At 52.3% G+C, this 15,596-nt stretch overlaps 1 protein-coding gene across 1 annotated transcript in view; it reads left to right on the top strand.

Annotated features, from left to right (window-relative positions):
* The first annotated feature begins 6 nt into the window (after positions 1–6).
* Positions 7–15,596, top strand: part of Scly (selenocysteine lyase) — a 23,100-nt gene continuing 7,510 nt past the window's right edge. The window contains exons 1-7 of the mRNA XM_013012103.1: positions 7–26; positions 1,235–1,347; positions 3,342–3,442; positions 5,783–5,963; positions 13,528–13,655; positions 13,745–13,909; positions 14,754–14,860. Coding sequence (XP_012867557.1) covers positions 1,245–1,347; positions 3,342–3,442; positions 5,783–5,963; positions 13,528–13,655; positions 13,745–13,909; positions 14,754–14,860 — 785 coding nt within the window. The 5' untranslated portion in view covers positions 7–26; positions 1,235–1,244. The remainder of the gene's footprint in view (positions 27–1,234; positions 1,348–3,341; positions 3,443–5,782; positions 5,964–13,527; positions 13,656–13,744; positions 13,910–14,753; positions 14,861–15,596) is intronic.

A 15,596-nucleotide genomic window follows, 5' to 3' on the forward strand; every position in this document is an offset into this window, starting at 1 on the left:
CGCCAGGAGAAGAGCCCGCCGGAGAGGTGCGCCTGGGCGGGCGGGAGGCCGGGGCGCCCTCCTCCGGGAAGCCCTCGGGGTGTTACGGGCCGAGCGCCCGGGAGGAAGAGGGAAGACCCCGCGGTCCGGGACCCCCGGTGCCCTCCCGCCCGGCACGCGGCCGAGGCTGCTCCCGGACCTCGGGCGGGCCTCTGCGGGGCGACCCCCTGACTCGACGGCATCGCTGAGGAGTCCAGCTGCTCGCAGGGGCTGGTGCGGGGCTGGTGCGGGACCGCAGGGCGCCGGAACCCTTTGCAGGCCCGGCGGGGCTGGAGGCGGGGTGGGCTTGCGGACCCCGGACCGGGAGCACCGGGAGCACTGGGAGGAGCACTGGGAGTATGGGGAGCATCGAGAGGAGCACCGGGAGCACTAGGAGGAGCACGGAGAGCACCGAGAGCATTGGGAGGAGCATGGGGAGTACCGGGAGCATTGGGAGGAGCACTGAGAGCATGGGGAGCACCGAGAGGAGCCCCGAGAGCCCCGGGAGGCGCCCCAGGAGGAGGGGCTCCGGGCGAGGCAGCAGTCTGCGCACGGTGCGCAGGCTAGGCCGCGGGGGTCGCTGGAGACCGCACCCGGTGGTGGAGGCCCGCAGCGGGCCAGCGTCGGGCGCTGTGGCGTTTGCTCTGCCATCTCCCGGGCCCGCGGGGCGCCCGCCACCGGGTGCAGCAGCAGCAGAGCCGGCAGCCACCTCTGTGGGTCAGATGAGGAACCTGGCTGCGGAGGGAGGGAGGGAACGGAGGAGGGAAGGATGCTGGGGGGGGGGAGCCCTGGGGAGGTGAGCAGCTGGGGCCAGCCCTGAGCTCCAGACCCGCCTGGGGAGAGGCCACGGGGAGCGCAGAGGGCGAAGGGCAGACCGAAGAGTTCAACAGGCGCTGGCGATCAGTGGTGTGTCGCCAGCAGCTGCCCTCTGACCCCTCCCGAGGAGGGGACACTCCTCTGCCTTCACCTTCTGAGTTGGGTGACCTAGGCCCTCCGACCTCTACTCCTAATCCAGGAGGGAGAAAGGGGTGGCCGGAAGGGAAGAGGAGAGAGAAGCGGCTGCGCCTCTGGGTGCGGGCCTGGGTGGGTTCTGGGGACTGGAGGTCAGGGGAGGGTTGGTGGTGGCCACTGTCTGCTCTGGCCTGGTGTGGGCCTCTTGTGACCGTCCACATCCCAGCCGCCTCTCCTTGACAGGACGTCTCTCCCTTTCCCTCAGGAAGGTTTACATGGACTATAACGCCACCACCCCCCTGGAGCCCCAAGTCATGCAGGCTGTGACCGAGGCCATGCAAGAGGCCTGGGGAAACCCCAGCAGCCCATACCCCCCCGGTATGTCTACCAGAGGCCTCGGTTCCGGGGGCAGGCGCAGGGCTGCCCTGACAACCCAGGTTCCCACCTGTCATGTTGCATTGTTTTCTCTGAGAAGTTCCTGGGCAGCAGTCTTGTGGCCAGGATCTCTAAACTGTAATTAGAGCTAAATCGTTCACAAGCTGTCCCACTTCGCTTCCCCAGCTGAGAAAGGTCACTTATTAAGAGCTGTTTGTAGCCGAGGTCCTGTAGCTCATGCTTGTAATCCTGGCTACTCAGGAGTGCGAGCTGAGGATCCCTGTTTGAAGCCAGCCCAGGTGAGAAAGTCCCTGAGCCTCCTCTCCAGTGAGCCACCAGAAAAGCGGAAGCTGCTGTGACAGAGGGCTAGCCTTGAGTAGAAAAGCGCAGCGACAGTGCCCAGGCCGGGGTTCAAGACCCATGGCCAAAAAACAAGAAGTTGTTTGTAAATCCAGGACTTCTTCAGGTCTTTACATACTTGGAAGAGTTGATCCTCACAAGTATGTCTTTATGTCATGGTATCACTGATAGAATCCTGACCTATTAATAAGGAAGGAAGGAAGGAAAACTTGCTTTTAGATTTACTAGTTATAATTATCAACGTCCTTATTTCTTTTTGGTTTATCCTTGTAATATAGAGCTTTAAATTGGAGATTTGGGAAAACAGATCTGTAGCTGTCTGTATTACATTGTGTTTGCCGGACAGCCTTGCAGGCTAGAGCCTTACCTTTGTTATTTGATGTTAATTAGGGATAATTAGATTACCCATCTTAACTGTGGTTTATGGTGAGCTAACCTACCTTTTCAATCAGAACATTGGCCAGCTCTATGGTTTCTGGGGGTACAGCCTGATAGGATCTCACGTTTTGGGGCTGGCCCAGGTGGGTTCTGGGATTTTCTGCCACAGCCACTATCACTAGCCAGAATTCCCTAGCAGCATCTCCCGACAGGGGGGGAGAATTAGGGAGCTCATACGCTGGCTGTTGCTGGTGACTGGGGACACAGGATGAAGGGAAGGAGCTGGGAAGGGGCTGGCCGGCAGCCAGGCCCCAGCAGGGCTCCCAGCAGGAGGTGGAGGTGGTGGGGTGAAGCTGCGGGGGGGGGGGGGGTAGCCTGTAGCGCCCTCCTGCACTCTAGACCTGAGCAGCGCCCTCTGTGTTTATGTAATGCACAGGAGTCTGGGAACCATTTATTTATAGCTCAGCTTTTCATAGTTCTATTTCTGTGATGTTTCACAATATACTTTGGGGATGGTGCCTGTTCTTTTTTTCTTTAACGAATAAGGCTGGACAGTTAAAGAATTTCAGGGACTACTGGTCTTTAAGAGTGGTCAGTGAAGTGTTTTTTTTCTTTTTTGGGTCCGGTCGTGGGGCCTGAACTCTGGGTCTGGGCGCTGTCCCTCAGCTCTTTAGCTTAAGGCTAGTGCTCCACCACTTGAGCCACAGCGCCACTTCCGGATTTTTTTTTCTTTTTGCTTATGTGGTGCTGAGGAATCGAACCCAGGGCCTCACGCATGCAAGGCAAGCGCTCTACACTGAGCCGCCTTCCCAGCCCTGAAGTGTTTTTTTCTGTGCCCAGGGGGACTGGCTCTTGTTTCCCTCCCCGGCAGTGGCTGGGGCAGCACCCCCCTTCCCCCCTCCCCTCCAGGCATAGAACCTTCTTCTAGGCTGTCCCGAGAGCCGCTGCAGTGTGAGGTGAGCGCTGGCCCGTGTGTGGATGCAGGAAGTGGTGATGCTGTGCCTCTCTGCGCCTCCTAGCTCCTGCCCCCTGGCCGCGGTGTCACAGGGACCTTGGGGATAGGCTTCCGCTCACCCTGAGCTCCTGACTTAGCTAATGTCCTCCTGCTCCCCTTTGCCAAGGTGTGTGAGGGGCGGGCTTTGTGTGCTCATGGGGCGGGACCAGGCACGCTGCCCTTCGCCCTGGCGTGGGGTGTGTGCCTGGCCTGTGTTGCTGGGACCCTGAGAAGCCGTGCTAATAAGCCTCTTTGGTCTCTTAAGGAAGGAAAGCCAAGGACATCATAAATGGGGCACGGGAGGCCCTGGCGAGAATGATCGGAGGCAAATCTCAGGACCTCATCTTCACCTCTGGGGGCACCGAGGTACAGTTCTCTTGGAATCTGGATTTTTATTTTTTTATTTCATTTATTTTTTTGTTGCTCGTGGGGCTTGAACTCAGAACCTTCAGCTCTTCAGCCCCAGGCGAGCGCTCTGCCACTTGAGCCACAGTGCCACTTCTGGTTTTCTGGTGGTTAATTGGAGATAAGAGTTTCTCAGATTTTCCTGCCTGGGCTGGTTTTGAAGTGTGATCCTCAGATCTCAGTCTCCTGATTAGCTAGGATGACAGGTGTGAGCCACCAGCACCCAGCTGGATTTTTTAAAGGAAAGAACATGTTTGGTTTTACTACATTGTAAATTATTACCTTAATATCATTAGCACTTTGCCTGTGAGAAGATTTTTGTAGCATAGGTGTACCACCCTGCATGAGGTAACCTGCTTTGCCCAGCTACGGTGGGAAAGAGAATTTCCACTCCTACTTCTTGAATTGGGACTGAAGGGTCCTCCCACACCCGCCTGACATGCGCCCTGCAGCCTCTGCTCAGTAGCACTGGCCATCCACTTCCCTGGAAACATTCAGAGCCAAACCTGGAGCATCCATAGCTTGTTACAGCTTGTTACAACTTGTTACAGCTTGCCACAAGCTTGTTACAGCTTACTTGAGCTTGTTACAGTTTGTAAGAGTTTGTTGGAGCTTGCTACAGTTTGTTACAGCTTACAGGAAAGTTTGTTTTCTTAACGCTTTAGCAGCACTGGGTTTTGACAAGCATGTACCACTGCCTGTTGGTTGAGATGGTCCCATGAACTTTCCTCTCTGGGCTTGCCTTGCATCTCCACCCCGGATCTCCACCTCCGAGGAGCTGGAATAATGAAACTGCCAGGAACCCAAGCCCCGAGGGCTGGTTGCAGCAGACGTTATAGGTAGAAAAAAAGCTTGGCAAGCCAGCATCAGGCAGGTTTTTGCTAGAATATCAGAGATGCCCAGTGCTTAGGAAATAAGTCTAGTAAAGAAGAATGTATAAGACCTCCCACAAGGACAGTTTGGAGCAGCCCTGAGCACCCCGCAGGCAATACTGAGCTCTGGGCCAGCACCTCCTGCTCTGCACCGGAGGACTGGGTTCTGTGAACATTTCATTCTGTCCAAACTCACCTGCCGGCTCAGCACAGCCTCGCCACTTCTTACGCTTTTAGATGGACTCAGATGGAACTATATGGAAGCACAAAAGCCATAGGCAAGACTTGGGAAAGGGCAAGACCACGGGGAGAGGCCTGGCTGAGCAGAAACCAAATCTAACAGCTCCTGATGAAGGCGGGTGGCTCTCCGGCAGGGATACAGTGGAGCCAGCATGGAGGGGGAGATCTGCCACCGATAAGGGTGACCACGAGTCCTGCTGTGCAGACCCGTGCCAAGAGCGCCCTCTTGCTCTTGAATTCTGTGGTGGGTCTTGCGGCTGTTTTATACGATGGAGGGAAGGCAGTGGGACCAGAGGAAAGTCTGACCCGTTGAGCACAAGGGTCCAGACAACACAAGAAGCGCAAAGGAAAGGTCATCAGACTTCTGCCCACTGAAGTCTCGGTACCATAAGGAGCAGAGAGTGGAAAGGAAAAGATGTAAATATGAAGCTTTTATAGATGTATAAATATATAAATAGAAGCCTGTTCACGTCATCGTGCGGTGAAAAGCAATGGGTTTGTTCATTCAGTCACACTCAGAAGGTGAGCTTGAAGGAAAACATTCTCACGAGGCTGAGACAGGCAGAGTGTGAAATTGAGGCCAGGTGGAAGACATTGAATTCTTTCATTGAAGAATGAGCTTCATTCCAGTCATCAGGGAACGCGTTGGGTAGTGGACAGGTGTCCGCTACCCAACTTGATCGAGGGCACGGGCGGCTCACAGGCAATAGTGCACAGTGTGCAGGCCGGACACCGGGGCCTGCGCCTGTCATCCTAGCTACTCAGAAGGTGGAGAGCTGAGGATTGTGGTTTGAAACCAGTCCAGACAGGGAAGTCTGTAAGACTCTTATCTCTAATTAACCAGCAAAAAGCTACAAGTAGAGGAAAGGCTCAAGTTGTGGAGCACCAGCCTTGGGTGAAAAATAAAATAAAAGCATAAGGCTCTAAGTTTGAACCCCAATGCCAGCACAGAGGAAAGAATAATGAGCCTGAAACTTGACAACACACCTTGCCAGCAGCCGTCGGAGGTCGGAGGTGGTGAGGGCCTGGGCCGGGCACTCGGGGCATCGCCGGCACTGCCCTGTGGCTCCAGAGCTTGAGCTCTAGGCTGCTTCTCTCCTTCCATGTTACCACAAAGGGACGTGAGCGGGAGCGTGTCCCCTCTTCCTCCGGGACCCCCGTAAAGCCTCTCTGTGCTGTGTCTCTGCAGTCCAATAACTTAGTGATCCAGTCTGTGGTGAGACATTTCCACGAAAGCCAGGCCTCCAGGGGGGACCTGGCGGAGCAGCCCGGCCCCGCCGAGGGTGCCAAGCCCCACGTTGTCACGTGCACAGTGGAACACGACTCGATCCGGCTGCCCCTGGAGCACCTGGTGGAGAAACAAGTGGCTGGTAAGTGAACACAGACCTGGCCTGGACCAGAGCCTGGGATTAGAGGCCTGTGGGCAGGGCCGGGCCGGCCGTCCTGTGGCTGGACAGTGCTGAACTGTGTACGGACTACATGTTACCAGCGCACTCGTCATCCGATGGACTTTAGCTTGCTTCCGTCTGGGCTGGTGAATACCGCTACTCAATACGTACTGTTATGAACACAATTGTGTACAAGTTTGTTCATGGACAGTGTTTCTCTTGGGCTTGTTCCTGGGAGTGGAATTGCTGCTCGTGCGCTGACTGTGTCTGGCTGACTGTGAGGTGACTGTGATGGACCTCTGCCTTTGTTTCTGAATTAGCGGCGATGTTTTCCATTCCTGCCAGCGATTGAGGGCTCTGGTTTCTCAGGTCCTTGCCCCCTTTAGTAAAGTCGCCCCAGGGATCCTTGTTGTGGTTCATATTTGTGACTTGCCGATGGCTCATGGCACTGAGCATCCCTCGTGTGTTCATTACCCATTTGTTTCCATCTATGTTCAAATCCCTGCCTAGTTTTTGGCTTTGTTCCATGGCGCTGAACCCCAGGCCTCCAGCTTGCTAGCTGGGCAAGCACTCAACCAGGACGATGCTCCCGTCTCTTGCCCATATTTCACAGATTACTTACCTTTTGGTTGAGTTGTAAGGATGTATGTGAGTAGTTGGCATGTGTTCCTCGGCAAGTCTGATGTGCACACATCGCTCCCATTTTGGGGACTCATTTCTTCTTTTTTGGTGGTATCCTTTGAAGAACAAAAGTTTTTGTTTTTGTCAGTTGCATGACTTGAACTCAGGGCCTGGGTACTGTCCCTGAGCTCTTTTGCTCACAGCTAGCACTCTACCACTCTGAGCCATAGTGCCACTGCTGGTTTTCTGGTGGCTAATGGACTTTCTTGCCTGGTCTGGCTTTGAACCGTGATCCTCAGATCTCGGCCTCCTGAGTAGTTAGGATGACAGGCATGAGCCACCAGCACTTGGCCAAATGAAAATTTTTTGATGAAGCCTACTTCATTTTTTTTCTCCCTTATATCATGTCTAAGAAGACTTTGCTCTACCCAAGGTCAAGAAGATTCATTTCTATATTTTTTCCTAAGTGTGTTTTCTTTTCCAGCCCACAGTCAGGTCTCTAGAGTACTTTGTACCCTGGTTAATTCTGTGTATGGCGTGAGGTGGGAGTCCAGATTCTTTCCTTTGCATGTGGACATGTAGGGGCTTCATCTCATTTGTTGAAAGGCTCACTCCTGTTGGTATAGTGTCCCGGAACTGTAATCCCAGCACTTAGAGGACTGTAAGTTTGAGGCCAGCCCCAGAGTACTTAGTGAGACCCCTGTCTGAAGAAGAGAGAGAAAGGGGGCAGGAAAAGAAAGGGAGAGAAGGGGAAGAGGGAGAAGAAGGTGGGGGGAAAGGGAAAGAAAGATTATTTGATCATGAAATATACAATCATTTTCATGTTTCTAGGTTTGGCCCACTGGTGTTTTGTTGAAGAGTTTTTATTTTTTTTTCCAGCATATACTTCTTTTTTCCCCCCTTTTTTGGTGTCAGTCCTGGTGCTCGAACTCTGGGCCTGGGTGTCGTCAAGACATATAATGCTCCATCACTTGAGCCACAGCTCCGCTTCCAGATTTCGGTTAGTTAAGTGGAGATAAAAGAGTCTCACAGACTTTCTCACCCGGGCTGGCTTTGAACCACGATCCTTAAATCTCAGCTCCCCTGAGGAGCTAGGAGGTCAGGCGTGAGCACTGCACGAACCAGACGCAAGCTCTTGGAGCAGATCTTTGCTGGTCTGGGCCTCAGTTTCCCCAGCTGTCAGAGGGGTGGGTGGAAGGTCCCGGATGATCACGGCCAGTAGACTCCGCCGCTGTCGCAGTCAGGAGAGCTGCGGCGCTCACCAGGGCGAGTCCCGGGGTCGACCTGCAGCGAGGGCTGGCTCGGCTCAGGAGGTGCCCCGCACACAGTTCCGGAGCCAGAGACGTCGGGTCCGCCGGCGGACACGCCTCCCCGCTGGACAGAGCCTCCGCATGTGCCTTCCGCGCAGGCGTTGCTGTCCACAGAGTTTTTAAAATGAGTATTTCTAAGAAGTGTAGGTTGGCAGTTTTCTTTCCTTGTTTGGTCTTGCCTGGTGTCGGTAAAATCAACCTCCTAGAATTAACAGGGAAATGTTCTCTTCTCTTCTAGCTTCCTGTGGGGAGACACAGTACTTCCTGTTAAAGTGTTTGGTAGACTTCACCAGTGACCGTGTCTGGGCCGGGCCTTTGCTTTTTGGGGTATTTTTAATTGCTGATTTGATCTCTGACTGTTACAAGTGTGTTCAGACTTCCTGTGTCATCTCGGGTCCTTTTCCATCATTTGTGTCCTGGGAATTTGCCTGTGTCATCTGTTGTCTCTGTCAGATCCGGGGATCGCAGTGTTGGACCGCGGTCCTCCCCTCTCCGAGGACGCCCCCCTCTCCTCACACTCGTGGAGTGAGTCACTGCTTCGTTCTTCCTTCTAACACGTGCTCAAGTTAGCTGAAGAGTTGTCCTTTTTTAATTTTTAAACTCCTTTAAAAGCCGATGTTTGATTTTTGTGAATTATTTCTCTATTCTCCATGTTACTAATTCCCATTTAAATCTAATCATCTCATGATTAATTTGACCTTCTTTGTCCTGTATCTTGTCTTTTCTTCTTTTTTTCTTTCTTTCTTTCGTTCTTTCTCTTTGTTGTTGTTGTTGGCCATGGGTCTTGAACTCTAGGCCTGGGTGCTCAGCTCTTCAGCTTAAGGCTAGTGCTCTACCACTTGAGCCACAGCACCACTTCTGGCTTTTTTTCTGCTTATGTGGTGTTGAGGAATCGAACCCAGGGCCTCATGTATGCAAGGCAAGCGCTCTACCATTGAGCCATCTTCCCAGACCTGTCCTGTGTCTTAAGATGAAAGATTAGTTTATTTTAAAAATCTTTTTTATTTATTTATTTATTTATTTTTGGTCGGTCATAGGGCTTGAACTCGGCTTGGGTGCTGTCCCTGCGCTCTTCAGCTCAAGGCGAGAGCTCTACCGCTTGAGCCACAGCGCCACTTCCAGTTTTCTAGTGGTTTATTGGAGATAAGAATCTCATGGACTTTCTTGCCCAGGCTGGCTTTGAACTGTGATCCTCAGATCTCAGCTTCCTGAGTAGCTAGGATTACAGAGGTGAACCACTGGCACCTGGCTAAATCTTCTTTACTTTTAAGGTAGACACAAATTTCCAGAAATAATGTCCCTCTGAACATTGCTTTAGCTATATTTTGGTATAGTATTTAGTATTTCATTATATATGATTCCTCTTGTGCTTTTTTTAATTTTTTCTCTTTTGGGTTTTTTTTTTTGACACACTAGATACTTAAGAATGTGTTGATTGATTTCTATGTATTTTTAATTCCTAAGATTTCTTTCTGTTATTGATTTCTATTTGTATTCCAGAGTGATTGAAAAGTGTATTTCATGATTTTAATCCAGTTAAAAGTTTCAGTTCCTGCCCCTTTTTGGTGGTATTGAAGTTTTTGAATCCAGTTCCTCCTGCTCGTTGGGCAGTATCCCTATACTTGAGCCGCACTCAGCCCTTAACACTTACTTATTGGCCTGCCCATATCATCTGTGCTAGAAGATGTTGCATGTGCGCCTGGGCAGAATGCACTCCCACTGTTGATGGTGGAGTGTCTCTTAGATGTCTGCTAAGTCTGGTTGTTCAGACCTTCTGTTTCCTTGCTAAAATTCTGCCTGAAGTTGTATCCATTATTGTGAAGATAGTGTTGAATTATCTAACTATATTGATGATGTATCTATTTTGTCGCTTAAAATTTGTCACTTTATGTATTTTGAGATTCTATTTTCAGGTCCATGTATGTTTGTATTTGTCATCTAGCTTAAAAGAATTGACTCTATTATGATAAAACGTTTCTCTTAGCTGGGCTCTGGTGACTCCCTCCTGTAATCCTAGCTCCTCGGGAAGCTGAGACCTAGAGGATTGCTGGTGGAGGCCAGCATGGGCAGAAAAGCCTGAGAGCCTCTCGTCAGCAGTTTCCAGCATAAAGCAGTGGCATGATGCAGCTGGTAGAGTTAAGCTGTGAGAGAGGGAAAGCCGCGCGCGAGCCGAGGCGGCGCCGCCCTCAGACTGGCTGGAAAAAAATTACCTAGTTAATGAAAGTTTCTATTCCCAGTACTTTTTTGTGTGTGTCTGTGCTAGTCCTCGGGCTTGAACTCAGGACCCAGGCGCTGTCCCTGAGCTCTTCTGCTCAAAGCTAGCACTCCACCAGTTGAGCCACAGCTCCACTTGTGGCTTTTTGGTGATTAATTGGAAATAAGAGTCTCACAAGCTTTCCTGCCTGGGCTGGCTTTTAACCTCAGTTCTCATATCTCAGCCTCATGAGTAGCTAAGATTACAGGCATGAGCCACCAGTGCCTGGCTTTCTAGTGACATTTTAAAAAGGTAAATCATTGTATTTCTTTTTAATGTAGTCTTGGCAGCTGACATTTACATAAATACCTTCTTTCGGCTTTCTGCTTTCACTCTTTGTGTCTTTGAATCTGAAGTGTGGCAGCGGCTGAGAAACCTCCAGTGACACTAGGGTTAATGCTGGTACAATGCCACCCAGCCTGGGTGTTGCCAGGAGCCAAGACCACCTCAGCTTGGAGGCTACTCCCCTTAAAGAATTGGCCTTGTCAGAATTTCCTGTATACTCCCCCTGAATAACTAGAGTTACAGGCCAGGATTACAGGCAAGAGTCCCTGCACCCAATGCATTGGATCTTACTGTGTAGCTCAGGCTGGCTTCCAACTCTTGATCCTCCTAAGTGCTGGGATTGCAGGTTTCCAGTGTTATTTCTTTAATCCAATACAATTTTGCTTTCATCCACCTTCTTTGTGCTTATTATTGCAAATATATTTTCATTCCTCTGTTTAGCATCAACAACGTAATTAGGCACATCATGTTTTATACCTTTTTTTTTTTTTTGGTCTGTCTTGGGGCTTGAACTCCGGGCCTGGGCGCTGTCTCTCAGCTCTTCAGCTCAAGGCTAGCTTTCTACCATTTGAGCAACAGCACCACTTCCGGTTTTCTGGTGGTATTTTGGAGACAAGAGTCTTAGGGAGTTTCCTGCCCGGGCTGGCTTTGAATTGGGACCCTCAGATCTCAGCCTCCTGAATAGCTAGGATGACAGGTGTGAACCACTGCCCCGCTATACAATAATTTTAAAGTCAGTAAAAAAAAAAAAAGGTAAAGAAATACATAGCTAAGCTGTCTTCATAATTAAATGATTACTTTTTCTGGTTCTCTCTGTTTCCTGTTCACGGGGATTCAGATTGCAGTCTAGAGGGGCTTGCTGGCAGCATGAGGAACTTTCTTTTGTCTTTTCTGTGCAGTGGACATCCAGTCATTTCCTCTCTCTGCTTCTGTGTGCCTTGGAATCTTTATTTATCTTCCCTTTTGGAAGATAGTTTTGCTGTGTATGAGATTCTTGGTGAGCTGATATTTTCTTTCAGCTCTTAAGTCCATGCTGCCTCCGAACCCCTATGGCTTCTGACAAGAATGCCACACTGTGTAGAACTGGCATTTTCCTCTCATGCCTTTCAGTGTGCTTCCTGCAGCATGTCTAGGAAGGGATATCTGTGTTTTTTCCCCCTCAGGCCTGGGGCTTGAACTCAGGGCCTGAGCACTGTCCCTGAGCTTCTTTTGCTCAAGGCTAGCACTCTACCACTTGAGCCACAGTGCCACTTCCAGCTTTTTCTGTGTATGTGGTACTAAGGAGTCGAACCCAGGGCTTCAGGCATGCTAGGCGAGCGCTCTACCACTGAGCCACCTTCCCAGCCCTCCGTGTTCTCTTACCTGGAGTTTTTCACACTTTCCTTACACTACTCAGAAGTTCTGTCTGCTCCTTCCTTTCGTTCTCACCTTCTGGTACTCGCATCTTGCACATTTGGTCGTCTTAACCGTGCCCCACATTTCTCTGTGACCCCATTTACTTCTCTCACCTCTGGGATGCATCACTCTGTCAGGCTCTCCTCGGGCCCGCATGGGTCTTTTCTGCCAATACCTGGCGCCTCTCTAGCACCTTCTTCCCGTCAGCTATCACACTTTTCAACCCTGGGGTTTCCATTTGGTTCTTCCTCAGCGTTTCTCTATTTGATGATATCTCTATTTGGTAAGAGATCTTTCTTTACTGTTTTATTTCCTTTTTATTTTTTAAGGCAGGGTTTTGCTAGGTTGCCCAGGCTGGCTTTGAATTCACAATCCTCCTACTTCAGCCTCCTTTGTGCTGGCTTCCAGAATGCACAGCACCCAGGCTGCTTGCTACTTTCAGTGTGGTTGCAAGCAGTTCCTTTTTTGCTTTCCGGCTGCCTGTCTTTTCCATGCTGTGCTGTTTTTTTTGTCTATCTTGTGAGTTTTGCTGAAAACTGCATTTTAGGTCATCTATTAAAACATCCGTTTAAGACTTGCTGTGGAGTGGGTTACCAGGGACTCAAGCCTATAATCCTAGCTACTCAGGAGGCTGAGATATGAGGATTGTGGTTCAAAGTCAGCCTGGGCAAGAAAGTCCATGAGACTTATTTCCAATTAACCACCAAAAAGCCAGAAGTGAAGCTGTGGTTCCAGTGGTAGAGCACTAGCCTGGAGCAAAAGAGTTCAGAGACCCACATTCAAGCACCGGGACTGTCAAAAAAGAAAAAAGAAAAAGCCAGATGCTGGTGACTCATGCCTGTAATCCTGACTACTCGGGCAGCTGAGATCTGAGGATCTCAGTTCAAAGCCAGCCTGTGAGACTCTTATCTCCAAAACTGGAAGCGGTGCTGTGGCTCAAGTGGTAGAGCGCTGGCCTTGAGCTGAAGAGCTGAGGGACAGCGCCCAGGCCCACAGTTCAAGACCCATGACTGACAAAATAAAATAAAATAAGACTTGCTTGTCTTCCCGACACCTGCTGTTTTTGGTTCCCCGGCCTGGGAGGCGTTGGATTCCACATTGCAGTGTGCAGCTTTGACCTGTGCACTTTCACCCTGAGATGGCGGAGGCGGAAGCAGGGCTGGCATTGGCTGGCCCTGGTCCCAACAATGTCTGTGTGAAATGCCCGCCCGCCTGCTGCGATTTCCCCGCTCCACCGAGTGTGGGCCTGTTGCTCTAGCTTTTGGGTTTTGTTTTAGTGTGTTTGGGTTGGGGTGTGTAGTGTTCGGTAGCAATGGGATTTGAACTCATGCTTGCTCGGCGGGCACTTCCCCCGGAGCATTCTTCTACCCTTGCTTTGTTGGTTTTGGCAAAGCTCTCGGGCTAGCTTGTTCCGCAGTGGAATCCACTTACCCACTGGGGGTCTTTGCAGTGTTTCAGGTGCTCACATTGTTCTGACTTGGGGTGGTGCCCGGGCTTCGCGTGGGTCACCGTGGGAGCCCAGCCTGCTTGCAGGTGGCACCAGGTTGCTGCTGTGTCGACAACCACCTTGGGCTGCGTGGCTTTTGTTCCCTCTGAACTCCAACCGTGCGTTGTTGGTGCAGCTGTGGGAATCGCCCGTGCGTTCTGTGAGATGCCTTCATGTGTGTGTCTTGTATCTCAGAGGTGACCTTCGTGCCGGTGTCCCCCGCGAGCGGGCAGGCCGAGGCCGAGGACGTCCTTGCGGCCGTCCGCCCCACCACCTGCCTCGTGACCATCATGCTGGCCAACAATGAGACGGGCGTCATCATGGTACGCGGGCCTTTCTCAAACCCCAGGGGGCTTCACCAGCCCTTCTCACAGCCCAGCCACCGGCCGCCTGTCTCTCTTCTCCACTTCAGCCTGTTCCAGAAATAAGCCAGCGCATCAAAGCGCTCAACCAGAGACGGGTCGCGGGTGGGCTGCCTCGTGTTCTGGTGCATACGGATGCTGCACAGGCGTTGGGGAAGAGGCGCGTGGACGTGGAGGAACTGGGCGTGGACTTCCTCACCATTGTGGGCCACAAGGTACGTCTGCAGAGGCCGCCTTCCTCCTGCAGGTGGCGCCAGAAAGGACGCTGAGCACCGCGGGTCGGGTGCGTGCTCCCCCAGCACCAGGGCCGCAGCGCCAGGCCCTGGGCACGCCGGTGACCACCCGTGGGCGGTCTCCCAGGGAGATCTGAGGTGAGGGACGGGGACAGCAGGACGCGCACCCCTTGCGGAGCAGCGGCGGGATCCGGGCTCTGGGCAGACTGCCAGGCAGGTGGGGTTAGCAGGCAGCGGGTGTGGTCTGCCCACGTGGGGGCCGGAAGCCACTGTCGTCTCTAACAATCAAAATGTGCTTCTCAGGGTAACTTGCGGCCTCGGCCGCTCTCACCTCTGGTGGGAGTGTGGGCAAGCATTCACAGCAAAGACCCTCCAAAAGCTCTGGTCTTTTCCGCAGTGATCTGTTTAGGTGGCCCTGGGCATTGAACGCGTGGCTTTACACGTGTGCGTCAAGTGCCGTGTCACCTGAGCCGGGCCCTGGGCTCCTGGGCTGGCCCCTGAACGGTTCTCCTTGTATCTGTTGGAGGCGTAGAGTCAAAGAAGAGCCGCCCGTGGCGATGTCTTGTTCCCACTTGCACAAAGCCTCCTTTCACAAGTCCTCTTGCCTCATGTGGAGGCGCTCTGCCCACCACGGGGGAGAGCCAGCACCCAGCACCCCTGCCCAGGCTGGGCTCTGTGACCCCAGCCGATCAGAAGCCGTGCGGACACTCAGCAGAGGCCGCCGGAAGCGGGGAGACCGGGCCTCACAGCACTTCCGAGTGCTTAGCACAACAGTAAATAGGTCCTGGCCGTTGACAGTGGATACATGGCTGACTTTTCCTTCCAGTTCTACGGCCCCAGGATTGGCGCACTTTATGTTCGAGGGCTCGGTAAACTCACGCCCCTGTACCCCATGCTGTTTGGAGGTGGACAAGAGCGGAATTTCAGGCCAGGGTAAGGTAGAAAGTTAAGCGCGCCTCTGCTCTGCTGGCCGCGCGGCTGCCAGAGGGCGGTGGCGGCTCCGTCTCTGTCCCTGGGAAGCACGGGCGCACCAGTTCTTCATCAGGGTGGGACTGCCACAGCCAGGACCCCAAAGCGGCCGTCTCTTTGGGGTGATTCAGAGAACACAAAGGAAAGCACTCTTTTAACTGCTTCAAAACATTTGAATTTCTTGTTGTTTTGACCCAGCCACTACCTCGGTGCTGCTGGGCCCGCGTGGCTGAGAGCTGCTTCTGCCCTCCTCCCGGTGGGCGTCAGCAGGCCGCAGACGCCACCCAGACTCCTTCCTGATACCCAGGACGCCGTTATGCGCAGCCATCCTTAACCGGGCAACTATGTGGTACCAGTACCTTCGTCCCAAAAGGGAGAAACAGGAACACTGTATTGAGGTCCTGGGTTTCCTTTTTTTTTTTTTTTTTTTTGGTCATGGGGCTTGAACTCTGGGCCTGGGCGCTGTCCCTCAGCTCTTCAGCTCAAGGCTGGTGCTCTACCACTTGAGCCACAGCGCCACTTCAGATGCCATGGAGACCTGAAGAAAGTTGTGTAAAACTTTTAAGGTGCTCAAAGAAAACTCAGTGTAGAATCCCACTCTTGGGGGCTGGGAAGGTGGCTCAGTGGTAGAGCGCTTGCCTTGCATGCATGAGGCCCTGGGTTCGATTCCTCAGCACCACATAAGCAAAAAGAAAAAAGC

This window comes from Dipodomys ordii, unplaced genomic scaffold (assembly GCF_000151885.1).
Source record: "Dipodomys ordii isolate 6190 unplaced genomic scaffold, Dord_2.0 Scaffold1, whole genome shotgun sequence".
Classification (NCBI taxonomy): domain Eukaryota; kingdom Metazoa; phylum Chordata; class Mammalia; order Rodentia; family Heteromyidae; genus Dipodomys; species Dipodomys ordii.